Below are 26,868 nucleotides of genomic sequence, written 5' to 3'. Positions count from 1 at the left end.
GAGCAAGGACCCCGTAGCCACCCGTGTAAGGAGAGGCCCGAGAGCGCAGCCCTGAACCCACCCATCGCACGGCCACGACGCCGCGTGTCGGCTGCTCCGTGGGAGCCACAGCTCGTGGAGCCACCGGCCAGGACGCCGCAGCCCCGGGGACGCCGAAGGGTCCCCGAGTGCTTCACAGCCCCCCAGAGCCGCAGAGTCCGAAGGTCCCTGTCACCGGCTGCGTGGCGGCGGTCACCACCTCCGCAGCCCTGGCAGCAGCGCAGCCCAGGGCTCAGCTCGGCCGCGCTGGGGAAGGGCCGGGCAGTTTGCCGCGGCACCGGCGCTTTGCCCGCGTGCCAGCCTCAGCCGTGCGCCATTCCCAGGCCGCGAGGCGGGACCCGTGCCGACAAGGCCCTCGCCTGCTCCTCTTCCTCCAGCTCCCCAAGCTGTCCCAGCCTGAACCAGTAATTATCCCTTCTGTCAGTGGGCAATTACCGATCTCGTCCCCGGGGAGGGGAGGCCGGGGTGTCTAATTGCTCTGCCAGAGGAGCTGGTCCTGGCAGCGGGTGGGAGCCGGAGCCGGGGCTGGGTGGCAGATAAAAGCTCTGCTGCCGGGATCCCGCACGGTGCCCACCGCACCGGTCCCGGCACGAGAGGGCTGAAGCTTTTTCCCCTTCCCTTTCTCTCCCTCCTGCCCATGCCCTGTGTGCCAGGGGCAGCTCTCTGTGGGGCTGCGTGTCACCCTGCCCGTCGCCCTGCCCGTCACCCTGCCCTGCCCAGGCAGCTCATGGCAGCATCCAGATGCAGGCACACTCTCCTCAGCTGTAATCTTAGCAAATCAATCAATCAATCAGCCTCTGCACCTAAATAGCTTGGCATGACTGGCTCAGCTTTTTCTGCAGCTGGGGAAGGTCTTACGGATTTGCTTGTGTGGGGGACAGCTGGGAGGGCTCGTTCATGGGACGAGGCACCGGGCTGCTGCTCGGGGGCACTGGGCTTGCTGTGCCCCAGCTGAAGCCCTTTCTGCCGGGGCTTAGCCCTGCTCCTGCCCAGGAGGGAGTGGAGGCACCCAGTGCCTGGGGGCTCAGCGGGGGGGGAACGGGCACAGGGCCCTCCCCACTCCGGGGGGACGAGTGTGTGGGTCAGAGGAGCGGCCTGGTGTGGGGCGAGCAGAGGCTGGCGCTGGCGTCCCCGTGGGTGTGGGCAGAGCAAGCTGGCTTTGCAGCCGTGTGAGGGGGAGGAACCAGGTTTTGCTGCGTGTGGCAGTTCCAGCAGCGTGCATTACTGCTGAGGTTCAGGTTGTGGTTTAGCTCCTGAGGCTGGTTTGGGGACTGGTTTTCCCTGTGTTTAACGTTATCTGAAAAGTGATGCTTTTAAAAGAAACTTCAGGTAGAGCTGCTCCAATCTTCTCTGAGTTTGATTACGGAAATGTCAAGACGATGCCTTTGCGTTTCAAAACCCCAGCCCTTCCCGCGAAGCCGTCTCCCTGGCTGCCCGTGCAGAGCTGGAGCCGCGCGGGAAGCTCTGGATGAAATGCTCCTGGAAGCTCCAGTTACCTGTCCGGCAGCGCAGCCGCATCGTCCACCCTTACCCCGTCCTCAGGCCCTGCGGGGCAAACCCCTGCGCCCGCTGACTCCCCTGCATGGGCAAGACTTTGTTTGTCCTAGATACCGATCTTAGATTGCCTTCCCAGGAAAGGATAAGGACCCTCCCGGAGGTATGTGCTTTGACTCACTTTATTAGGAGTAGTTTGGTGGTTTTGTTCATTAAAGAACCTGATCGGAGGCCAGGCTTCTGTTTGCTGGGGTGGTGGAAGTATCTGCCTGGAGGCTCTGCCCTTGCACCTTTGGTGTGAAATGAGCTGCAGCTTCTCAGCCTGGCTCTTCAGAAAAAGGGAATTTCTTGCTCTCCTCTCAAGTGTGTTGGAGTCATGCGGAGGAAAAGCCTTCTGGAAGCCACAGGGGATAATTTCTTCCCAGAGCGTCTGTTGATGGCATTTCCAAACCACCACCCTAATCACCACCCCAACCTGCTCTCCTCAGCAAGGCGTCCTGGAGCCTCTGACTTTCTCACGCTCCCTGCAGCGGGTGCAGGGCAGGCGGCGGCGAAGCTCCCATCTACCTGGAGAACAGAGGGGGGAGGAAATCCCAGAGCCACCCCCAGGCTGTTATGCCTGGGCCATGGCCAGCCAGAGCCATCCCGGCTCCTGGCCCGTGCACGGGACTCCAGCGTTCCCCGTGTGGCTTTTTTTGCAGAGGAACCTTTGTTCAATATGTTTTACTTGGGGGTTTGTGTCCAAAATTAAATCTGACTCCAGTAGCTTCTTGTTTGATTTTGTGGAGCGGCTTGAAAGTTGAGCTGTTTGGGGCTTGCAGTGATGTTGGCACTGTTTATTTTTTGATGGAAGTTTTTGTGATTCCAGTGGATGGAGAAGATTGGAAAAGCTTGCACAAAACATCTCAGCCCTTTCACAACTCGCTGGGCAGCTGAGCGGCTCCTCGCTGCTGCCACCGGCGGATTGCAGCCTCGCCGCGAGACACATGCGCAGACCCATTTCTGATGGAGAAAATCTCATAATTACGCTCAGCTGCCAAGGAACAGCATTGGCTTAAGTGATAAGAGGAGGAAGGGAACACCGAGAACAGCCCTGCCCAGGGCTGCTGGAGGAGCCGAGGGGGGTGGCAGAGAAGGTGCAGGGCAGGACGAGGCAGCTGATGTGCACCGAGGGAAGGGATTCCCACCTCCCTCTGCCCCAGACCCACGGCCCCCCCAGCTCCTCTCGCGGGTGGGAACGCTTCCCAGTGCCCGCTGCTGGCTGCCCCAGGCAGGCTGCATCACCCTGGGGCCATGGGGCAGGCGGGACCTGCTCCCACCAGGTGGGTGCTGAGCCCTGCGTGGTGGAAGGACGGTCACGGCCAGGGACAGAGGGACTTCAGCACCTCTGAATTTCTCCCGACTCGCCTGACTCTTAAGAGGATTAAAGACAGATGGTCCCCAAGGCTCCCTCGCTGGCACCTGTGCTTGAGGCTGGGGGTGAAGGCACGGGGGAAAAAGGCCCTGGGGAAGGGGGGTTATTCCCACCTGAGGCCCCAAGGGATGGAGTCACCCAATTCCTCACAGTGGGGCTCGGGGGGTGAGGGGAGGGGGAAGAGGGGACCCCAGCCAGCAAAAAGTTGGCTCTGGGTGACGGTGCCACGTGTACTCGGCATCTCGGCCTCTCCATCAGCCACACAAAAGCAAAAGCCATCGTGCTCTGTTAAACCTCTGTGCAAGTGTGCTGCGTGCTCCTGACAAGTCTCATTTGGGGGGATTTTACACACAACCTCTCCTGGTTTGCACTGGAAGCAGCACCAGCAGAAAGAATTCACCTAATGTGGCCCCGTGTGAGCCAGCAGCAACTGCAGCGATGCATTTGTGAAGCCGTTTAGATTTCCATGTGATGACCCAGTTCAGGTTGGTTTTGCCTCTGGATTTTCCCACTGCTGCTGCCTCTGGCTGGGTGCTGGCAGCTCCAGACCCCGCTGCTGGACTTGGTTTTACAGCCAGCTCGCTTGCTCCACACTGACAGCCCCAGCCCTGAGCGCCTGGACTTTATGGCGCTTTCCTGAGCGTTACAAAATGCTGAGCGCTCTGTGTGCTGGTTTTCTTCCTGCAGCAGAGTGTCTGAAAAATATTCTCGTGTGGTCCGGTGTGTTTTGCTGAAATCTTTGAAGAGCAAACAGTTTGTTGCAAAGAGCTGGGGGGGGTGGGGGGGGTGGTGTGTTGCTGCTTTAGAGACCCCGTTACACTGGGGGCAGGGCACATGTCCCTTCAGCTGCTGGAGCGAAGGTGCTGGGGATGCTCCGGGGGTTTTCAGTGCATGTGTTGGAGTAAATTCCAGCCCAGCTTCCAGCAGAGTTGACTCTTCCCTCACCATTTTGAAGCAGCCCTGGCCAGCAATCACTGAGCTTCTCAGTCACCAGCACTGAGTTTGAACTGTGAGGCAAAGGGGCAGCTTGTATTTAGAAGGAGACAATAATTGCAAGTCAGATTTGCTTGTTCAATACTCTATTGACAGATTTGCCTTGGCAACCTGGAACAGGGTTTCATTGTTTGCATCTTACCTCATGGCATCCTATTGATTGGGTGGGTGGGTTGGTTTTGTTTTTTGTGGGTTTGCTTTTTTTTTTTTTTTTTTTTTTTTTTTTTTTCCCCAAGCCTACCTACTCATCCTTTTCTTGTCTTTCTCCAGCATGGTGTTGACCTCAGCAAAGGCTATATTATAAGCTGGTTTTCAGACTAGCCGCAACTTCAAATGCAAGTGGAGCTGACAAAAGCAGAAGGGCAAATCCACGAGCCCAGCTGGCCAAGGCTGCGGGCGGCCAGGTAGGAATGAATGGGGCCAGCGCCCTCCCCCTCCCTCCAAGGACACCGTCAGGCAAGAGAGTCACAAAGTCCGTGCCTGGCCGCCTGCGAGAGTGGCCTTGAAGGAAACGCTGCAACTATTCATGAATTAACTTTCTGTTATTATTTGGTGCTTCGCCTGGCGTGCTCCTGGCCTGCTCAGGATCCAGGAGGAACCGCTGGCCCTGCCGGGGCGGAGGGGAGGAAGAGCTGAGCCCCCAGAGTGCAGCCGTGGAGTCTGCTTGGTGGAATCAGAGGATTACAGCTGAAAAAGAACTGCTGGTTTGAATTGCTAATAATGATACAGACTAATGAGCAACATCAGAAATGATGGCACGTGTAATCAGTGCTGCTTGATAGCAAACATACAGCAGGTTTGCGGGAGCAACTGGCCTAAGAGGCGAGGGCAAGCAGAGAGGCAGAACCCAGCCCAAGCAAGGCACTGCCACAGAGCTGGCACTGTCTTTGGTGTAAGAACTTTATAAATAATGATGAAAAGAATAAACCTAGACAGACATCAGCACTGGGTAGTAGGAGGGAACACAGCCAGCAAGTATTTGAGGGGAAATTGCCTTGGTATGCTTCCTAGCACCTGCAGGAAGCCCATCTGTCTCCGGCTGTTAGAGATTTTGTCTTACAGCTGCACCCTGGCAGCCCCCACTCAGGATCAGGCCCTCACTGGGCTGCACGGGCACGTGGGGGGGTGCCCGGAGCCCCCACACTCCATCTGCCCGCTCCTCACACCTCCTCCCGCTGCGAGGAGCGGCGTTCCGACGGACGATGCTCTGCCGAGAAAGAGGAATCTGAATTTTTGCGCAGGCATGTGGCAGAGGTGAAGAACACCCCCAGAACGTGTGTGTGCGCCTCGTACCTCTTACAAACAGGCAAATCATAAACTACTGCCATCTTGGCTTTAAAAGGCAGCAGTTGGCTCTTGTTTCTTTTGGTTTGAAACCCTTTTTCTTTTCTCAGCCCTGTGATGCGCCCTGACCTGTCGGGAAGAGGCAGCAGTTGGAAACGCTTCCTGCTTTCCTTATTTAGGATATTTTATGTGGTTCAAATAAGGTGTCCTCTTTCGAACTGACAAAGGGAAAGATGTATCAGTTCACAAACTGCTGCTATCTGAGCAAGGTAAGGGATAGAAAATCACCACCATTACCATCATTACTGCGAATCATGTGCAATCAGCCTGGTAACAGAAAGCAGATGAACATCCTGCAGAAACCTCCAGGACAGGATCTGGTGCTGAGCTGCAGGAGCCACGAGCCACTCAATGATTAAAATGCTTTTAATATTGGTTTTCAGTGGTGCTTTCACTTTTTTTTTTTTTTTTTAATATATTATATTTCATCAATGGCCTCTCGTACTGCTCCTGAGGCAGATTCTACAGAGATGCCAAGGATGTCTGGTCACATGTTGAAAAATATTTGTATTTTTTACGTATATGTGTGTATATATGCAGCCAGCCAGCCCCTGCCCTCCTTCTCGCCCCTTCCTGGCTGTGTCCTGGGATGAGCCGAGCTGCCCGGCCGGGCTGGGCCCGGAGCTGCTGCGGCTCCGCGGGCTGCACGTGCTCAGCAGCTTACCCAAACTGGTGGGGAATCGCACCAAATCGCGCTCGTCCCTGGGCATTTAGTTTTATTGCAAGCGTTAGTGGTTTGTGCTTGGCTTGTCTCCTCTGGCAACAGGAGAAGCTGGAAATGTCAAAGGGGAGGGTTAACAAACTCCGCTGGCATAAATTTCAATGAATGTATGTTTCTGAGGAAAACGGCTAAGTTAAAAAAAAAAAAAAATTTAAATCTTCCTGTCTGTGCTTTCTTTCGGCTGCTGTTCACAATGGATAATAATTCTTACATTAAGCCCCTTCAGCCCTCCAGGGAAATCAAAATTGTAATATCAGTTTGCTTTTTATTGGCTCAGCTCTACGATCGCGGCGGCCGCGTCTTTGTTATGGTCTCCGGCGCGGTGACATCCAGCGGTGCCTCCCCGGTGCCCCCGCACCTCCGGGCCCGGGCAGGACCACCCCGCCCGGGGGAACGGCGACCGGGCGAGGCCGTGGGACCGGCCCCGGGGGGGGGGGACACGGGGAGCTGCTGCCCGACCCCCGGCAGCCCCGCCGCTCCGGGCCCGGGGCCGCTCCCACACCCCTACGAAAGTTGCCGGGAGCCCCGCGGGGGGCAGCCCCAGCCACGCGTGTTCCCCTGGGGAGCGGCCGCCCCGCCCGTGGATGGGCAGGACGCCGCGGCCCGGGCAGAGCTCGGGCGGGGGCGGCGGCGCCGGGACCCCCCCCCCCCCCCCCTCCCCGGGCGGCCTCGCTGCGCACCGGGCGCCGGCGGCTCCGGTCCCTTCCGCGGCAACCCCGCGCGTCCCCCTGCCCCGGGGGGAACGCACACACACCGAACCCGGCACCCGCGGGGATGGAGCTCGGCCGGCCCCGGGAGCCGATCCCCCCGGGGGGCTCTGGGGGGAGCTCCACGAGGCGTCACCCCCGTCGGCAGCGCCTCCCCGGGAATCGCCCCACGCGGGGACACCCCCGCGCGGTGTCGGGGCCGGGGCGCGGCTCCAGCAGCGGAGGCGGGGAGGGCGCGGAGTCCCCGGGGCTCCGCACCGGGAAGGTGCCGGCCCCGCTCCACCTGCCCGGGGGGGCGGGAGGGGGGAAGGTCGCTTTCCGTTCCGGCACCGCCACGTTTCCCGGAGCGGAGCGGGGAAGAGCTGAGGGTCCCCCCCCCGCCGCCTAAGCCGCGGATCGGCGCACACACGCGTGGGCCTCAGCCCTCCGAGGAGCGAGTGCGCGGAGCCGCCCGCCCCGGGCTCTCCCCGCCGGCCCCGCACGCCGCCGCCGTTCGCGGCTTCCGGCACCGGGCGAGGGAAACTCGTCGCCACCTGCCCCGGGCCCCGCTCTCCCTCGGGGCGCTCCGGCCATCTTGCAACGGGGGATCCCCGCCGCCGGCTGCCCCCCCCCGGGCCCGGGCTCCCCACGGCCGCGGGGACCCGCCGAGCAGCGCAGCGCCCGGCCCGGGGTGACGGCTCCTCCGGGCCGGACCGGAGCCCCACGGGTGGAGTGAAGCCGAGCGGCCTCCACCACCATCCCCGGGGGCCCCAGGGCAGCCCGCGACGTGGCGCGGCGTGGAGCGCTCCCCAGGGCGCGTCCGCTACCCCGGGACCCCCCTCACCCCCCCCACCCCCACCACCACTCCCCCCACCCTTCCCCAAGCGGTGCGTGCCGCGCACCTGCCCCGCGGGCTCTGCCTCCGGCCGCGGGGGCCGTGCTGAGTCACGCGTGGGGCGGGGGCCGGGCTGCCCGCGCTCCCCCCCCCCCCCCCCCCCCCGCCCCGCTCCCCGGCAGGTCTGCGCCAATCCCCCGGCCCCGCCGTTGACGGGCAGCCGGGCCCGGGAGGCGCCGCCTCCCTGACGTCTCGCTCCGGGATTCGCACGGGTTGCGGTGCCGCGGCGGCCGGGGCTCAGTGTCTGTCGGGTCGGCGGCGGGAGCTGCCGGAGCCGGAGCCGGAGCCCAGCTCGGCTGCAGCGGCGGCCGCGGACGCCCGGCCCGGCCCGGCCCGGCCCGGCCCGGCTGCAGCATGGAGCTGCCGGCGGTGGGGGAGCACGTCTTCGCGGTGGAGAGCATCGAGAAGAAGCGGATCCGAAAGGTGAGGAGGGCGGGGGCGGCGGGGTGGGGGGGGGGTGTGGGGGGGGCGGCCGGCGGGTCCAGCTGACGCCGTGTCTTTGCCTCCCGCGCTCCGCAGGGCAGAGTCGAGTACCTGGTGAAATGGAGGGGATGGTCGCCCAAGTGAGTAACCGAGCGGGGATGGGGATGGGGCAAGGGGCGGCCCGGCCCGGTGGCGGGGCTCCGGCGCCCCGGGAAAGGGCCCCGGCCGGGGCGGGCGGGCGGCGAGAAGCGGCGGCGGGGCCCGGCGGCGGCGGCGGGAGCCGAGCGAGGCGGGCAGGCGGCGGCTGATGTGCACCAGAAAATGGCTCCTTCCCCCTCTCCCTCCTCGGGAGCCGGGCTCCATATTGCAGAACCGAGCGGGAGGGGGGGTGGGGGGTGGGGGGGGGCGTGTGTAGGGAAGGGGGGGGGGGGGGGGGGGCGGGGGGGAAGGGGGAATAACCGCAAAAATAACCCGCGCCGCCCCGCAGCCCGCGGAGGCGGAGGCACCGGCCGCGGAGCGAGGACCGCGGGCTGCGGAGTATTTGGGGTTTGCATGACAGGGCCGGCGGGGGGGGGCGCGGGGGGGTCCGCGCCGCGGTTCCGGACTCGGCGGCCGGGTCCCTCCTCCGCGCCGCGGCCGCTTTCCCGGGTCCGGGAAAGGGGATTTGGAAAATTTCATCATGACATGCCTAGAATTCCTCCGGAATAATAACTGCGCTAAATAAACAGTTCCGTGCCCCCCCCCCCCCCCAACTCCCCGCTTCTCCTTCCCCCCCTCCCCGCTCGCCCATCCCCCTCCCCCGGGACCCCAGCCCCCGACGCCCGTTCCCAGGCGGCCCCGGTGCTCCGGGCCGGCAGCGGGGCACCCCTGCCCGGGACCCCGGCCCCCTCCCGGCGGGGCCCCGCGGCTGACGGCCGCTTCTCCTCCCCTCTCGCAAGATATAACACGTGGGAGCCGGAGGAGAACATCCTGGACCCCCGGCTGCTCATCGCCTTCCAGAACAGGTGAGCGCCGGGGGGGGGGGGGGGGGGACACCGGGAGGGGCGGCGGGCACCGGCACCCGCCTCGGCAATTGCGGATGCGTCACGGAGCCGGGGGCCACGGCGGGGGCGGGCGCGGGCCGGGCCCGGGCTCGGGGGCGCGGCCCCGACGGGGCGGGCGGTGCGGGGCCGCCGGGCGACGCCTCCGGTTCAAGGTCCCCCGCGCCGCGCTCCCCCCACGCCGCGCCTTGCGCTCCTGCCTGCCCGGGGATTTGATGCCTGCGAGTGGAGGAGGCGGCGCTGCTGCTGCTGCGCTTGGACGGGCTTTTTCTTTTTTTTTTTTTTTCTGCCTTTTTTTTTTTTTTTTTTTTTTTTCTTTCCGTGCATTTTATTTCCTGTAGTATTTTGGCGCAAACTGTAAACTTCAGCCCCTCGCTGCAGCAGGGAGAGGCGGCAGCGGGGAAGTTACCTCACCAGGCGCCTTGCTGCCTCAGCACGTCGGCCGTGCCACCCCCCCCCCCAGTCCCGCCGCCTCCCGCGGGACCCCCGGCCCGAGGCTTCGCACCTGCGGGGCCCCGGCCCCCCCCTCCCGCCACCCCTTCGCCCCAGCTCGCTGCACCCACGTAGTATCCCTGCAAGAGCTGCTGTTGGGGGGTGCAGGGGGGGGGTTGCACCCCGGGGGGTCCGCGTGCCGCCGCTGGGGCCTGGCCGTGACTCTGTGTTCCCGCAGGGAGCGGCAGGAGCAGCTGATGGGATACCGCAAGCGGGGGCCCAAGCCAAAGCCGCTGGTCGTGCAGGTAAACGCGCGGCGGAGCCCAGCCCCGCACCTCCCGGGCAGCCTGTTTGCGGTACGGCCCCGTCCCCGGGGAGCCGCTTTCAGCGGGTTTCATCATGCTGAGGAGCCGTGCGCGCAGCCCGGGCGCTTCGCAACGCCCCGGGGACCCCCAGGCCCCAGCGCTGAGCTCATGGGGCGGTCCCGGCCCCCCCCCCCCCCCCCTTCCCCGCCGGGCTGCAGGGCAGACCCGTTGCACCCACGGCCGGGCGGCATTAGCAGGCTGCTCGCAAGCTCGGCAGCAGCGGTCCTGCTCGGCCCCTGTTCCCAGACAGCTGATTGAAGGGTGCTTTTCTTCTTTTCATTGCTTCATTAATCTGGAGCAATGCGCAGCCTGTAAGTTGGAGGGGGCTGGGGCCACCCGCTCGGGGACGCAGCACCCCGTGACGCAGCGTCCCGTAACGAGAGGGGCTGGAGGGGCGGGGGTTTCACCGGAGCCTTGGGTACCTGCCGCAGCCCCGGCTGACCGCGGGCCCTGGTTTTATGTTGCAGCTCCCCTCCTTCGCCCGCCGCTCAAACATCCTCACGGGGCTGCAGGACCCTGCCGTGGACAACAGGCCCAAGCTGGATCTCGGCTCCTCTGGCAAGAGCCAGCAGCACCAGTATGAACTCAACAGCAAGAAGCACCACCAGTACCAGCCCAACGGCAAGGAGAGCGGCATGAAGCACCAGTCCCACAGCAAAGGGAAGTATTACTACCAGCTGAACAGCAAGAAGCACCACCACTACCAGCCGGACCCCAAGATGTACGAGCCCCATTACCAGCCCAGCAGCAAGGAGCCGCAGGGCCAAGCCTGCTTGGACAGTAACAAGAGCCCCCTGGTCGCCCACCCAGACAAGTGGGCTCATGGCCCTGCCAAAAATCTGCTGGGCCCGGTCAAGAACCTTGCTGCAGAGAGCAAGAACGGGGCCGAGAAAAACCTGTCCAGTGGTACAGGGCCTCCCCCCCGGGACAGGGTGACCAGCAACGGCCTCGGGGGCAAGATGAAGATCGTCAAGAACAAAAACAAGAACGGGCGCATTGTGATTGTCATGAGCAAGTACATGGAGAACGGGATGCAGGCGGTGAAGATCAAGTCCGGGGAGCCGCCCCGGAAGCGGGCTGCGGAGGAGAGGACTCCTAAGAAGGGTGGGGAGGAGAAGTTGGAGGCTTGGAGGAAGCCGGGGGAGGAGAGGGTGGTGGGCAGCAACGCCCTGAGCAAAGCAGAGGGGGAGAGCCGGCAGCCCCCCACGGAGCTCGAGGAAAGTCCCCGAAAGACTCCCCTGGCCAAGGAGCTGCCCCTTCCTCCGGCCGAGCAGCCCCTGCAGCTCACCACCAAGCCGGACCTCGTGCCCTGGTCCCTGAGTCCCGTCTGCGAGCACAGCCCTTCCTCCATGGGACTGAACCTCTCCAGCCCCGGCTCGCGGAAGCGTTGCCTGTCGGAGCCGCACGCGGAGCGGGAGCCCGGCAAGAAGCGCTTGACCTCCCGCAGCATCAGTGCCCCCACCTGCCTCAGCCCCCCGGCCCCGGAGCGGCCCGAGCCCCCCGCCCAGCCGGAGGTCATCCTGCTGGATTCGGACCTGGACGAGCCCATAGACTTGCGCTGCGTGAAACCGCGGGCGGAGGGCGAGCTGGCCCTGGCGCAGGTGAAGCCCGAGGTGCCGCCGGTGCCGGCCGAGAAACCGGCTGCGGAGCCTCAGCAGCCCCGGGAGGCCGCGGAGGAGGAGGAGGAGGAGGAGGCCGAGTCCCTGCAGGAATTCAAGCCCTTCTTTGGGAATATAATTATCACAGACGTGACCGCAAACTGCCTGACCGTGACCTTCAAGGAGTACGTGACGGTGTGAGGTGGGACGGCGGCTGCTCCCCGCGGGAGCTGCCTGCCCGTCCCGGGGCCCCCGGCCCCACAGCCTCCCTCTAAGGTACTGGTGCCCCCCTTCCCCGGAGCCCGCGTGCCCCCAGCCCGCGCCGCAGCGGCCGAGGGGACACCGGGACGGGGCCGGGCACGGTGGCCGTCCCTGCCACGCAGGGTGTCCTCGCCGCTGCTCCTGCCCCGCGGTCGGGGGCTGCCCCGGGACCTGGGGGCGCCGGGACACGCGAGGACGGGGCCTGCCAGTTACTCAGAGTTATAGTATTATATTTTAACAGTGCTAACTTGTCGAGTGATTCTTGCTCCCGTTTGTACGTGGTGTTATTGAAATGTATTGTTTGAGCTGAAAGCTGGTCGCTCTTTGGCCACGCTAATATATTTATTTGTAGGTATTTATATAATGAAATATAAAGCCTAGATTTATGGAGCCCCTAGATCACCTTATAAACTATATCAAATGAGTATTTTCTGTTCTCCTTTTTAACCATTCAGCATTTGTTAGTCTCATCCCCTTGCCCTCCTTACGACCCGCAGGACCATCCCTGGTATATATTTTTTGATACTGTACACATGTGGTGTTTCTATGTGCAAAAAAAAAAAAAAAAAAAATCGTTATCTAAAGCTAAACAAGCTATTATAGAAACTGCTGCTATTAGAAATGTCTAAACTATAAGCTTCCAATTATTAATTGCTTGAATGTAAATATTAAATGGAGATGTTGAAAGTGCATTTGATGTTCTGCAGCTAGTGTAGATCGGATTGCAAAGCCCAGCTGCTGGGAGGTGGAGCGCGAGCTGCCAGCGGCGCTTCCTGGTCCGAGGGCTGTGTCACGGGGGAAGAAATGTATCATGCAATCATTGCAAAGGACTATAAACCTTTACAAAAACTACCGGGATCTGGAGTGCGTTTGTTACTGCCTACGGACAGCACAGAAAGCCTCCCTGTGCGGGCAGGCTGGGGCTGGGCTGCCCCGGGCAGGAGCTTGCAGGTTCAAATCAGCTCCGAGACGCAGCGTATCGGATGTAGTTCTGGCTTTTCCCCAAAAGCGCGGGCGGGAGCGTGCCGCCCGCCGTGCCCGAGGCCACCCCGTGTTCTCCGGCGGGCAGCGAGGCCGGAGGAGCCGCTGGTTCGGTGCTTCCTCGCGGTGCCGAGGCAGGGCTGGGCTTCTCCAAAGCAAAACGGGCTCCGTGGGGGCTGAGACGGGAAGCCTGGCAGGGTGCTGGGAAGGTGGCGGGGCGAGGGCCAGCTCGGCCTGGCGCTGCCGCCCCGGCGGCCTGATCCCAGCGTTGGGGAGGATCAGGATTAGATGAGGAGTGGAACTTCTCCGGAAAGGAAGATGGTCCGAATTCCACAAATAAGCCTGCAGATGTCTCTGAACTAGATTAATAATTGCTGGAGTCTGCTGAAAACACAGCGCAGGGCTAATTCTCTACCGAATGCCTCCCAGGAAGGCGGCGGTGTGCCCACGGAGCCCGCCCGTGGCTGAGCCGCAGCGCTCCGTCCCCGTCCCCGCTCCCGCGGGATCCCCCAGCACCTTCCCGAGCAGAGTCGAGTGCTCGGACAGTAACTGCCCTCCGAACCTGGCGCTTGCCAAACTGACTCGGTTGCCAGCCTTTCTCGTCTTGGGCTTTTGCTTGAAGTTGATTCCTCTTCCAGAAAAGGTCTTGGTTGGAATATTGTCGCTGTTGGCACATTAATGTATACGGATGAGATCCTCGGGTCTGCGGGAAGCAGAATTAATTGGTTTGGGTGAGGTGGACCCTGCAGTTACAGTGGAACTACCTGCAGACGTGGGTGAGTTGCCCAAGGGGTGGGTCGCACCCTGTGGGCTCAGCCCCTGGGTCCTGCTGTGGCCTGGTGAGTGTCTGTCTGGGCGTGTGGCAGTGCTGTTCCCAAAGCAAAAAAAAAAAGACTCCTCCATCTCATGCTGGCCACTTCTGGGCCACCTAGTCTTCCCAGGCTTCATTTTATTTGAAGAAGTTCACAAGTCAGCTTGAGAACTGTTCCTTTGGAAATCCTGGGGATTACGTGGCGCCCGCGGCAAGGTGCAGCGGCGTCCAGCCAGGTGGCATCTGCCGGGGCTCGTTCGCAGGGGGAACCACCCCACGAGCTGTGGCAGCCCAAGCCTGGCCTACAGATGTTGCCGTGCCGGAGCCGGCGTGCTTGGCCGAGGCAGCTGGGGTTAAATGGGAGGAAAAGCAAGCGCTGAGCGTGTGGGTGCCACTTCGCAGCTGAGGCAGCGGCGGAGGCTCGTGTCCGAGTGGAACAATCTTGTCGCAGATGTTGGTTTTGGGCTGGTGCAGCCCAGCTCTGCTGCTCGGTGCGCTCGTGTGGTGGTGGGAATGGCTTCTGGGAGCTCGCACCGGGAAGGTGGCTCCTTCCTGGCTATTTGGTGCAGGCAAGGTCAATGCTGACAGGTCGGTTCGTTTCTGCTTCAGTTGATGCTCCAAAGTCAATGGACACTCGTGCAATATGTTTAGTGCCTGTGATTTTCGCCTCCCTGCATGGGGGCCTCAAAATCCGATTGTACGTGCACAGAGAGCAAGTGGAAATAGGTGAACTCTGGTTAAAAAAAAACAAAAAAAAAACAAAAAAAAAACATTTTGCCTGTTAGCTGTGCTGAATCTTAAGAGGGTTTTAACCAACCGTACATGTCACCGGGGCTGTGTGAGTGACGGGCAGAGGCGGTGGCGGCCGAGGGGGACCCGGTGTCAGGGCAGGAAACTGTGGGCACTGCAGGTGAACGCCAGCCCGCGCCGGGGGGATGCTTTGGTGGGAAGCGTGTCCCTGCTGTCCCAGGCTTAGCTGGCAGAGCAGGCAATCAGAAATGATGCATTTCCCTTGATTAATTAAGCTAATGGTTATCTGAAAACAAAAATGGCATGGAAGAGGAGACGCATGCTCAGAATGCAAAATGTGATTTATGAAAGGGGAAGTGCCGCTCGACAGACAGCGGCAGGAGCCAGTCCGGGAGCAGGGCTGGGCAGGCGGGCTCGCTCTGGGGCAGAGTGTCTGCAAAAACAGAACTTTTTCTTTAGCCAGACAAAGGTAGATGAAACCAAGGGGGTTTCTCGCAAACGGTCGGATGTGTCTTTTAAGCATGGGCTCGCAGGCTCCTGGCCAAAGCCTGAGCATCGCTGTCGTGAGCCGAGTCAGCAGCTCCCTTCTCTAGTCTGTAGGTGTGCGAGGCTCTTGGCAATTAATAACTGCTTACAGGTTTACAGTTAGCTTAGCTCATTAACATTTTTGAAAATGGATTGTATTGTGTTGCCCATTTTTAAAGAAACAATGTTCCTCTCAGTGTGTGCCTTCTGAACTTCCTCTCCGTACGCCCACCGCTGCTCCATGAGCCATAGAAGCACCTAAAATATTGTCTCTGCTGGCAGTAGCTGTGGCTTGTTTGAGGCACCATTTCCCGGAAACCACATAGCCAGATATTTCTTAGTTTAATAGTTTGATCATGTTTATCACAACTCCAGCAGCTTCCTGTGCAGTGAAAGGTGTGATAAGTAGTTACTGGTTTAAAAGATACACCCTCCCCTTACTTTGTGCTAATTGGCTGGGAGAGAGTAAGTGTTTAGGATATGAATTACTTATTCATACTGCTCTCTTTCCATATTAAGTGCATCAAACCTAAATGCCTGTTACTGAGCAAATTAATGTGAAGTCCACTATGACTTCCAATGGTTATCAGAGATCCAGGACGAGATGGAGCATCACCGCGCTCCATTAGGGAGACTGGTGGGAGCTACATTTAATGTATTTCTCAGGAATGCGTTAACCTCTGCTTGGTTTGGATTTATTCCAGACAAACATTTGCTGATTTAAAAGGAGAATTTGTGTTCGTATTTTAGCTCTTCTGAAAGGGTCTGATGCATCCGTGGCTGTGCTGAGAAGAGGGACTGCAAATTTGTGCTGTAAAGCTGCTTTCAGGTTCTCCCCTCCCAGCCGTGGTGGTCCCGGTGTCTGCACCAGTACTGGCCCTTCCATGCTGAGCTCCGTTGCCAGCGATTGCCGTGGCCCCGTGCGGTTTCTGCAGGCGTCGGTGCGGTCCCAGCTCCATGGGAGGGGACAGAAACTCCGTCCCCAGGCAATGGCCACAGGGCAGCTGGCAGGGAGGGCCCTGGGGCTTGGTAGAAGCAATTGCATCTCTGGGGTGAGGATGCTGCTAAGGAGAAGGACGTTAAACACACGACAAGCAGCTGACTGTCTTTTAATCAGAATAAGAAAGAGCCTCATGGGGACTGGGAGAATTCCAGGTCCAGACTGGGAATGGGAGAGGAGCTCCTCCCTGGAGAAGGGCAGAAGGTGTAAGTGGCCGTATGCAGTGGGAAGCGGAGGATTTCCCAGGCAGTTTGGACACTCGGTGCTTTTGCTCATATGTGAGTGGGGGCAGCTTCTCCAGGCAGTCACTGCATGCATTTTGTGGGCTTTTTCCTTTATTTTTTCCATTCTCTATCATTCTGCTGTGCAATGGCGGGAGCTGACTGGGTGACTTTGCTGAATGCGGTGGCCTCAGCATCTCTTACCTTGCTAGAGAATCCAGCAACAAGGTAAAGCATTCATGGTCATGTCGGGGAGTGGGGGGGGGGGGAAAGCCGGCTGTTCAGGCTGCATTTTTCCAGACCCATCCCCTTGAGCAAGGCGGGGGCTGCACAGCTCAGCCGTGCACGTGTTGGCTGCTATAAACCATTTTAACTAAAACTGTATCCAAGGGGACTGGTCCAGCAGCAGAGGCCCGCCGCAGAGGGGTTTCGCTGGATTTTCGGTGGGGCTGGTGGCCCTTTGTCTGGGAGAGTGGCTGCAGGAGGGTGAGACCAGGGTGCGCACACCCCCCTCCCCGCCAAACTGGGGCAGCTGGCCGAGGGGGACGGCGAGGGGGCTTCCCCTACTTCTGCCCCATCCCTGAGCCCCCTCGCCTCCCCCATCCCACGGGGCCGTCTCTGGCTTGAACAGGCGAAAGCGCCTGGCGGTAGGATATCCTTAGTCTCCTCCACAGATAAGATCGTTTGGATTCAGCCCAGATTCATGCAAGATCTGTGTCGGGAGGAGACGACCGCAAGGACACTGCTCTGTTTACATTTTCACCAGAAGAGGAAAAAAGCTCCACAGTGCCGGGCACAGGCTGGAGCATCTCCAGGCGCTCCCAGAGGCTCGGCGAGCGGCCCCGGGGGGTCCCCTGCGCGCGGGAAAGCTGCTGCCTGCACCCTGAGCTGGGGGGAATCCTGTTAAAGGCAAAACGAAGCAACTCACGTGTTCACGAGGTGGCTGCCACCAGCTATGTCTGAGCTAAGCGCGGCTCAGCAGCACAGCCCGGCCTTGGGCAGCGTTGGTGCGGCGAGCAAGGACGGTCGTGTGAGCAAGATGATGGATGGAGGAGATGGGGGCTCAGCTCCTGGGCCCCCCCCTCACTGCCCTCCCGGGGAGGGTCCCCCTGATTGATGCTGGGAGTGACAGGGGAGGGGAACGGGGCTGGATGGTGTGGGAGAGGGGCCGTGGTGGCTGCAGCTGGGTGGTGGGGGGGGACAGGAAGGAGAGAGGGTCCGGGTGGTGTAGGTGCCCGTGGGAGCCGTCCCTGGGTCTGTGCCGGCGCGTGAGGTCTCGTGGGCACTGAAGGGGTGTTACTGTGTGACAGTCCTTCGGGTGCAAACAGGAGAGAAATGAGTGTGTCTGTAATAATGGAAGTTTGGGGCTGGTGGGGGCTGAAGGCAGCCAGGGTCTCCTCCCCCCAGGCTGGGACCTGCCAGTATCTCCCGTCGCGAGGCGAGATCCCAGGCTCGCCCGGGAGCAATTTGCTGGCACCTACTGAAGTCGTTTCTCAGAGGGAGCCGTCAGTTCAGCTGACACCTTGATGTAGTTTAAGGCAAACTGCAAACATGAAGATTTATTTTTATCGAACGAGCAGGCATATAAAACACGCTGCGCGATGCAGCGCAGCCTGGCAGGAAGCACCCTGGTCCCGGGAGTCGTAACTTCGGCGCGCCGGGCCCTGTGCCAGCCCTGGCCACCCCTGCTGATAGACGGCCTGTGGGGTCTACGGGTGGGGAGAGAAGGGAACCGTCACCAACTGCCAACCCTCCAGGATCACCGCCAGACACCACGACCCCTTTGGAAGGGACGGCACTGGCACCAGGTGGGATGACAGATCCTGACCCAGTCAGGTTGCCGAGGCAGAGCTCTGCCAATGTTGCTCTTTGTCCCAGGGCTCTACTGGGAAGTGGGGTATGGCTGCGCTCCCATTTTCTGGGGGGGTTTTATCCATTGCTGTGGCCCAAGTGTGGACACAGCTTCTGTGGTACAGGTGTGCTTCAGTCGGGAGTGCTTAGGTGGAGGTGAGAAAGGAAATAACCTCCACCTGCGGGAGGTATTGCTGTCATGCTGTAGCAGCCGAGGCAAAGTCCTACAGATAGAGAAAATTAATTTAAAAGGCTTAGATATTATTATAAAATGCATCAACAGGAAGCTTGAAAGGAGAGTCTGAGCTGATAGAAACTTTAACAAATGTGTATTTAATGTTGGATATAAGGGCTGGCATGAGCATAAAATTCTTGTTGTGCCAATGTAAAGCTGCATCTCCCCGTCTCCTGGGAAGCCACTGGACACTCCACTGTCATCTGCAGTGGGGACAAGCCAGGGATGTACAACACGAGGAACGGTGGTGTTTGGTGACAGCCATGAAATGAGCCGCAGCCCAGAACTTCCAGAGGGAGCAACCTGCCCCTGCCCAGGGTTTTGCCCGGAGAAGGGCCCCAGCTCACTCGGGTTTGCCCCCTTCCCCTCCCGCTGCCACCCAGCGTGGGGATCGTGTTGCTTTTACTGATGAAGCACAAGAATAGGAGAACCAGGATGACTCAAACTTCAGAGTGACCTCTCTATAGATGGAAAATTGCAGCCCCCGAGCTGCTCTGAGAGCTGTGAGCAGCAGAGGCGGAGGGGAAAGTCGGTCTCAACATCTCCGTCCTGGCCGGTGCCGGCGGTGGCCGGGCGAGCACCGGCGCGGCGGTGGCCAGGTGGGCGCGGGCTGGTCCAGCCCCGGCCGGGCTGATGCTCCACGGTGCCGTGTCACACTGCGTGGGCACGGCCACGCCAGCCCCGAGGCAGGAGGTCCCCAGCAGCTTTCCGGAGTGAGAAGCTGGGGCTGGGGGGTGGGGGGTGTGTGTGGGGGGAGCAGAGCCGGCGGAGCAGGGAGGGGGGGCGAGCCGGAGGGCTAAAATGGCCACGCTCGGCTGCGGGCGTGGGCTCTGCCATGCGGCAAGGGTTAACCCCCCCAAAAGGCATGCTGGGAAAGGGGAAGGCAAATCTGCTCCGGGAGGGGCGGGCAGCGGCGGGCAGCGCTCCCCCCGGCTGGCCCCGGGGCTGGGGGACAGCAGCGAGGAAGTCTTGAAAATGCCCTTTGTGCGAGCCCGGACGTCGTGATTTCGGAAGAGTTTGGGGTGTTGGGGTGTTCCCCCCCAACCCGCCTTGGCACGGTGTTTCGGGGTCTCTGCGCTGGCATCTCCCCCCACTCCGGCTTCCCGAGGCGAGGACGCCCGTTCCCACCGCGGGTGCCGGGGAGGGGATGCGCTTCACAGGTTCAGAGCTCCCGGTCACAGGGACTTGAGAAAATAAATAATTTATATTTTTGTGAAAAAAAAAAAAAAAAAAAAAAAAAGGAGCAAAAAAAAAGCGTCAGGTTCTTTTAAATACCAACTATAAGCTCTGAAGAGGGAAGGTTTGTTTGGTATCAGGGAGCCACCGAAGCATCTCAAAGCATAACATAAATGGCAATTTTCATATGTGCTAGTAAACGTTAATTTTCACATATGTTAGTAATTCCCCGTGGCTTGAAAAATGAAGGATGAAACGTTGTCCCTGAATGTACCCGTCCATTTGCAGTGCGGTGCAAGCCAGGCTGTCATTTTAACATCAGGAATGTATTTTACAGCCGCTGCCCTCTGCGTGCGTCGGGTCCAGCCGTGACACTATCCTTCCTCCGCCTGCGTCCTTCGGGCACATGAAGTCACCAGCAAGAGATAAACCAGGGAGATTCATTGTGGCTTGTGCAGAGAAGACGATGTGGTGGTCAGACACCAGAGGTGCCCTGGCTCTCCGCGGCTGGCTGCTGGAATGATGTCTTATCTTGAGTTTAAGGGCTCAACCTGACCCTGAGCCATTTTTAACCCGAGGTGGGAAGAGCCCTCCTGGGTGTCCCTCACCGCTTTGAAAAATTCTTCACTCGCTCCGCGGTGTCTGCTTTTCCTGATGGTTTTCATTTTTGTACCTCTGCAACCCGAAGCAGACCCACTTTTCCAGTGTTTGATGCTCTGCTTCTTAACGGTGCTTCAGCTCTCAGGACTCAGAAATAACTCGTAGCAAACGCCGGGCAGAGAGACCCAACAAGAAGACATCTAATCTAATGTATCACATTTCCATAGTTTGTGCTACAAGCAGCAATTTGTGGTTCAGCAGCAACGGCTGAGTAGAGACGAGCTTTATCACAGGAATTCCTTCCATCTCTCGCCTGAGTATGTGACAAACAAGTCTTGGCCGTGGCATTGTCTTTTCTGGTCTCGGACTAACAGGCTTACTCTGTTTTTTCTTCTCCTGGAAAGGCAATTTTTACTTTTGCCTCGTGCGTCTTGGCTTTCCGAGGGACCGGGAATCTCTATGGGAGGGACCGGGACTGTGTCCTGTGCGGTGCCGAATCTCAAAAGGGGGTGCGCTGCCCGGGGGGCTGCTGCAGAGGACCAGCCCGGCAGCCGTTTGGTGCGGGGGTGCGGGGCTGAACCACCTTTCGGGGGCCACGCCGGTGCGGGGTGGGCTCCCCCGGAGAGGCACCGCAGGCAGGAGGACCCACGGGCCGAAGCTGCTGGGGGCACCGGGGGGTCCCGGCCGGGGTTTGCAGTCAGGGGCGGCTCGGACCCCGCACCCGTCCCGCTGCGGGAGCAGCCGACCCGGGGGGGCTCGGGCACAGACCTCCGGGGCGGGGGCGACCGCTTCCAGCCGCCCCCTCGGCCCCGCCGTGCCCCCCGGGGAGCCGTGTCACACGGAGGGACGGGGACGGGGACAGGGACAGGGCCGGGGACAGGAGCCTTCCCCGTGCTTGCAGGGGAAATTCAAGGCGGAGCAGGCTGGCGGTACTGCCTCGGTGTGTGGCACTGGTGAGCCCGCTTTCGCGTGTAACAGTCTCCGGTAGCTCAGAAGAGATACTGAAATATTGGCGAGGAGTCGGGAAAGAGGCAGAGGGATGCCGTGAGGAGCGGGGAGCCCGAGGGGCCGGGGGCGGTGGGGCTGCTTGGCTTCCCAAGGACAAGGTTAAGGACACTTTGATCAGCCCGTAAAGCTCTACACAGGGACGAAATTCAGGGACGCGGCTGAGCTTTCATCTAGAAAATGAAGACACAACAGGATCCAGCGGCTGAAGTCCGCACCGGCAGTAGCTGGAGCTGGAATGCGGTGCCATTTTCACCGCGTCAGAAAAAAAAAAAAAAAAAAAAAAATCCAGAAAAAAAAAAAAAATATCCAGGTGAGAGGGCAAAACCCGGGGCTGGTGGACATCGCTCCGAGATTCGCTGCCATTCAGCCCCAGGCTGCTACGGCAGGAGTCAAAAATGCAAGGGTGTCACCCACAGCCTGTGGGACAGGGACGGGCAGTGGGTGCTTCTGCTGGCCCCCCCAGGCTGAAAACGCCCGCACCCCCGTATTTTATGTACCCCTGTGATCCGATTTGCCCTGCTGGGTTTGTATCTTGCCGTGACTTTGATAAAATTCCTTCTCTCCAGGGCACTCGAGTGTTTCTCTGGCAGCCGTGCCCGCACAGCACCACGCCCCAGCACCGCAGGGTACCGGCCAGCGCGAGTGGAGTGGGTGGCTGCGGCGTGGGGCTCCCCCCTCCCAGGTGCTCCCACACGCGGCCGCGGTGCTGCGTGTCCCCGCGGTGCGTGTCCAAGTGTCAGATGCCAGCCGCGTGGAAGCGGAGGTGGGACACCCCCACCCCCCTCGCTTGGGGTCCCGCGTGGGACACGCAGCGCTGTTCTCAGCGGGACCGCGAGGATGAGAAAGCGGGGACAGGGCGAGGCTCCGGTTCGGACGACGGGCGAGAGTGGGGGGGCCCCGGGGGGCGACCGGAGGTAACGCGGGGGTTTCCCCCCAGGAGAAGCAGGAGCGGAGCAGGGCAGATTCCGGGGACCCATCCCGAGTCCGTGCAGCACCGGGGGCTTCGCTGCGGTCCCGGCGTCGGGGGGAGCCGCAGCGAGAAGCCGGGAGGACCAGGGTGGGCCGCGGGCGTCCAGCGCCAGGAGCAGGATGAGGCCCCCCCGCCTCCCTCGACGAACCCAGGGCGAGCGGGAGGTCCCGGGGACACCGGCCGGCAGCGTCTCGCCGCGGGAGGAAACGTCCCGCGGTCCCGGCAGGAGCGGGAGGAAAACGAAACGGGGGCGGGAAAGCGGGGGAGAGGCGAAGCCCGGCGCGGCTGGGGCGGGGGGCGGCCCGGTGGGGCCCGGGGTGCCCGGCCCGGTCCAGCCGGGCCCGGCGCGGTGCTCACAGCTGCATTGCAGCAGCGGCGGGGCGGCGGAGCGCTGCCGGGCCGGCGGGCTCGGCTCTCGGCGCCGCGCTGCATTGCAGCACTGCGGGAGCCCCCTCCTTCCCCGCTCCCTTCTCCTCCCTCCGCCGCCGCTCCGCTCCGGAGGCCCAACCCGGGCTACGGGGCCCGGCCCCGCCGCGCTCCGCTCCCGAGTCGTGACACAACATAGCCCCCCCCCCCACCCCCACCCCCGCCCCGGGCCGGGAATGCAGCCGTGGAGCGAGGGACACGCACCCCACCCGCTGTGTCCCTTGGTTGGTGTCTGTCGCCGGTGTTCACCAACCCCCGCGCGGGTGGAGGGACCGGCCCGCCCCGTCGGGGCATCCACCGTCCTGCCCGCCCGTCCCCGCGCCGCCGGCACAGCTCCGCGGCTCGTCCCGGCCGCCTCCCTCCCCCGCGCCGCCCGCCCCTCTGGGCCGCCCGGACACGCGTGGGCCACGCACCAACCGGCGCTTTCCCCACGGGCTCCCGGCGGGGGCGTTTGGGTTGGTCCCGCAGGGAGCCGGTACCGCCACCGGGACCGGGCAGGGCTAAAGAGCGTTCTAGTGGGCGACCCGGCCCCGGGGCAGACCCTCCACGACGGGACGGTCCCCTCGGCCGTCGGGGCACTTGTGCTGCCCGTGGGGCGGGTGGAGGGAGGCGACCAGCCCCGCGTCCCCGGCCCATCGGGAAGGGAGGGTGGTGGCCGCACTCCGGGCTCTGTCCTCTGGGGACAGCGGCCCGTAGACCGGTGCCAGCCCCGCATGACTGGGTCCTGCGTGGACCCAAACAGCCACGACCCGCGGCTGCTGCGTGCGCGGGGCGCGGAGGGAAGCGGGGCCATCCCGGTGGGAAGGAGCCGGCGGCGGCCGGGCGTCCCGGGACCGGCCCCGCTGTCAGGTGCGGGGTCGGAGGGGAGCGGGGCCCCGGACCGGGGGGGCCGCCCGCCCCGGCACAACGGGGGCCCGTTCCCAAGGCTCCCGCTCTGTCTCTGCTTTGGGAAAACGCCAGCACGGTAACAAAATGGCGGGGAAAGGGTGGGATTGTCACGGCGAGCCCTGCACCGCAGCCCGGCCGGTCCCCCGGCGCCTCCCGGCCGGGCTCTGGGCGCCCGTGCCCGCGGGCGGGCAGCGGGGCGGGGGGGCCCCCCCCGGGCTGTGCCGCCACCCGGCCCCGCCGCCCGGGCGAGCTCCGGTGGAGCCGCAGCTGCAGAAAATGGCTGCTCGGCGGAGCCCGCTGAATCCTGCCATGGGGGGGGGGGTGTGGGGGTGTGACGGGACACGGCAAGAAAGAGGCGCAGCCCTCCCCGCCGGCCGCGGCCCCCCCGGGGGGATCCCCGGGGCAGGCGGCGAGGGGGGCGGCGGGACCGGAGCGGAGCCCGCGGCGCGGCGGGGCCCGGTACGGCCGGTGCGGAGCCTCCCCGGTGGGGCCTCACCTGCGGCGCGGCGGGGGGGGGGGGGGCGCGGGGCAACACGCCCCGATTGTGCCCGGCCCCTCCAGCTCCCCCCACCCCCGGCACCGGGACAGCACGTGCCCGCAGCCCCCGGCCGGTGCCCGCCGCGGCGGGGGGCAGGGGCGGCTCGGAGCCCGGGGGCGGTGCGGCGAGGGGGCGGGCCGGTGTGTCCCCCCCCCCCCGCCGGAGCCCGCCTCGCCCGAGGTGCCCCGCCGCCGCTCCCGCAGCGCCCGGTTCCGCGCTCGATTTAAAATAAAAATAAAATAAAATAAAATAAAACCGGGGCGGGAGCGCGGGCGGGGGCGGGGGGATGCGGCGCTGCGCGGCTCGGCCGCGGCACCGGCTCCGCGGCGAAGCCGCAACGAAAACTCGACCCCACGGCCCCACGCCGTGTCGCCGCCCCCCGCCCGCCACGGCGGCGGACCCTGGGCGCCTGGTAGCGGGGCCGGAGCGGACACGCGTGGGTGCGCGGCTGGCGCCTGCGCTGCCTCTCCCTCGCGCAGCCGGAGGTTCGCTCCCCGCCGGTGCTATTCGAGAGTGTCCGCGGGGCGTGGGCACGTCGCAGAAACGCGAGTGTGGCAGCCGAGCTGGGGCGACCCCTTCCCCCACGGGAGAGCGGTCGCGGGGGGGTGGTCAGGGCGGGCTGTTGCGGCCGGTCCCCACCGTGACGGCTGGACACGGGAAGGCGCTTTGCCGCGCCGCGAGTGCGCGCGTCCCCCGTGGCGCCCGCGTGGAAATCGCCGTCCCCGTCACACGCGGTACGAAGGATGCCGGTGCCTCCCAGGAAGGCCCCGCCCGGAGCAGCCCCCCCCCGGCCCCCCGCCCACCTCGGCGGGAGGAAGAGGAGGAGGACGGGGGGCCGCCGGGACGCGGCAAGTCACAGCAAAGCCCCTTAGCCTGTGCGCCCCGTATCGGGGTCACCCGTGTCCGCGCAACGCCGCGGCTCCTCGCTCCCCCTGCCCACGCGTGGCCCCGTGTCGCCGCCACCCCGTCCTGCCGTCTCTGCTGGCCCGCGGTCCCGCTGGGACCCGTCCGCTCCGACGCGGGTGGGACGGACACGCTGTGCTCCGTGACCCGCGTTGCCGGGGGACGGCAGGCAGCGGCAGCCCCGCCGCTCTTGAGGAGCGCCGTGGGCTCCCGCGTCCCGTCGGTGCCCACGGAAGACGGCGCTACTGCCTCTCCCCACGCAGCGTGCGGCGGGGCAGGGGGGTCCCGGTGCGGTGGGTGCTCAACTGGGGGGGCAGGTGAGGCGTCACCCGTGGGATTGGGGGGTATCAGCTCCGTCCCCACGCCCCCGGGGGGGGGGGGGCCGCGGGGCCGTTCCACTCGTGAGAGCCGGTTGCTGCGATACCGCCGGGCCAATGAGCGCTCACCACCTCACCCTGGGCTCTGGCACCGCTTCCTTATATGGTGCGCGCCGTCCGCGGGGCGCCGCGCTCATCGCCATATAAGGGCATGAACCTAAATACAGCATCTACCTTGGGCGGGGTGGGCGGGGCCGGGGTGGGGGGCCGCCACCGGGCCGGGGGCCGCCACCGGGCCGGGCCCCCCCCCCGCAGATGCCGTCCCCCACCCGGGGGGAAGCCGCCGCCGGTCATTAGGTGGAATGCAAATGAGCCGCGTTTTCACCTCTAATTGCTTTTGTTAAGAGAGCGGAGTCGCGGGGCCGCGCGCGGGCGGGGCCGGGCTGGGGCCGGGACCGGCCGTTCCACTCGCACCCCACGCCCCAGCCCGGCTGAGCCCTCCCGACGCTGGTCCCTGTCCCCGCGGTCCGTCCCGGCGGGGCCGTCGGGTGGTCCCTGCCCACTCGTGGCTCTTCCGTGACCGCTGCAGCCGCGAGGGAGCGGATTCTTCCTTCTCTCGTCCTTGCGGGCTGAGCACCGCGGCACCGACGTGGGCAGCAGCGCGGGTGGGACGGAGCCGCGACGTGGAGGGGGGGGGAAATATCCCGAAACGTTCAGGCTTTCTCGCCCGACGCAGCCCTCGGGCCGGTTCCTCCTTCTCCCCCCTCTTCAAACAACCCGTGTTTATGTTCCTACAAATAATCAGCAAATTCAGAAACCCCGGAAACAAAAGGTCTTTTGTGCAGAGGGCTCGCAGCCGGGAGCAGGGCGAGAAAGCGCGGCCCCCCCCTCCCCGCGCCGCCCCCCCTGGAGAGGCACTTTCCACGCACGGGGGTTTCGGTGCGGCCCACGGAGCTGCGCGGCTTCAGGGGGTCGGCCCCGGGGCCGGCGGCGACCAACGGCTCTCGGTGCGTGTCGGCACGCCCGGAAAACGGGGAGCGAGTGGGCGCTTTGCCGTCGGCGCTCAGGGCTCCCCCGCGGGCTCTCCCCGCAAGTGGGACGCGGGTGGGGACTCCGCCGCTCTGCCTCGCCGGATCAGGGGGTGTGCTCGGGGCACGCCGCCCTCCCACCCCGGAGCCCTGCTGGGGAGGATGCTGCAGGGACACGCGTGGGGCGGCTGCAACGCCCAATGCCGACGCGGGAGGCTCTCCGACGGTTCGCGGGTGTGTGCTCCGGGGGGAGGACGGCGGCTGCTCTCCCCCGTGCAGACCCTCTCGCGGGCGCTTCGCCCTGCTGAAGCCCGCGGGGCCGGGGGGCTCCCCGGGGCTGGGGGGGGGGGGGCGGCAGTGCCCCCCGGGGGTGGCGGGAGCGACGCCGCCCGCGTCGGCGGCCGCAGCCGCCATTTCCAGTAGGACGGTGCCACCTATGGAAAGCACCTGGAATTAATCGGGCCGGCGGGGCCGCGCCGGGAAGCGTCGCCGTTCCCTGCGGCACCCGGGGGACGAGCCCGGGCCGCCCCCCGCGCCGCGCCCGCCGCTCCCCGCGATCGTCCCCGGGGGCCGGGCCGGGCCCGGAGGGCGGCAGACGGGGCTCGGTCGCCCCGGTCGGCGGGGCCGCTGCTGTCCTTCAGCACCGGGGCCCGGCTGCCCCGAGAGGATGCTCGGCTCGGTCCCGGGGCGGTGGTGGGCTGGCACCTCCCCGGGGCGGTCTCCTCGCCGGCCGCCCAAGGTCTCGGTAGCGGCGGGATAACGACCGACGGGGCGGAGAGAAGCCCAGCGCAGCCCGGGGCGAAGATCCCCCGACGCGGAGGCTCCGCGGAGCGTGTCCCGCTGTCGCGGCGGCTCCATCCCGAGTCCCGGAGGAGCGAGAGCAGCGCCGGGCACCTGGACGGGGGGAGCTGGGGGCAGGCCTCGGCCCGAGGAAG

At 63.6% G+C, this 26,868-nt stretch overlaps 1 protein-coding gene across 1 annotated transcript; it reads left to right on the top strand.

Moving 5' to 3' along the window:
* The first annotated feature begins 4,592 nt into the window (after positions 1-4,592).
* Positions 4,593-12,557, top strand: CBX4 (chromobox 4). Its single transcript, XM_042802335.1, has 7 exons — positions 4,593-4,598; positions 7,370-7,381; positions 7,878-8,009; positions 8,106-8,149; positions 8,948-9,013; positions 9,720-9,786; positions 10,314-12,557. Exons 3-7 carry the CDS (start codon positions 7,941-7,943, stop codon positions 11,643-11,645), a joined length of 1,578 nt encoding a protein of 525 aa, XP_042658269.1. The 5' UTR covers positions 4,593-4,598; positions 7,370-7,381; positions 7,878-7,940; the 3' UTR covers positions 11,646-12,557.
* Positions 12,558-26,868: the final 14,311 nt, after the last annotated feature.

The sequence above is a fragment of the Tyto alba genome, unplaced genomic scaffold (assembly GCF_018691265.1).
Source record: "Tyto alba isolate M040663 unplaced genomic scaffold, T.alba_DEE_v4.0 Super-Scaffold_39, whole genome shotgun sequence".
Lineage (NCBI taxonomy): Eukaryota > Metazoa > Chordata > Aves > Strigiformes > Tytonidae > Tyto > Tyto alba.
This window is presented reverse-complemented; position numbering and strand designations above follow the sequence as displayed.

Bases quoted from the DNA above. Each gene is read 5' to 3' on its own strand.
- CBX4 (XM_042802335.1), top strand. From the start codon at position 7,941: ATGGAGCTGCCGGCGGTGGGGGAGCACGTCTTCGCGGTGGAGAGCATC. The intron at 8,010-8,105 runs GTGAGGAGGGCG...CGCGCTCCGCAG, and splicing joins AGAAGAAGCGGATCCGAAAG to GGCAGAGTCGAGTACCTGGT. The intron at 9,014-9,719 runs GTGAGCGCCGGG...GTGTTCCCGCAG, and splicing joins CTCATCGCCTTCCAGAACAG to GGAGCGGCAGGAGCAGCTGA.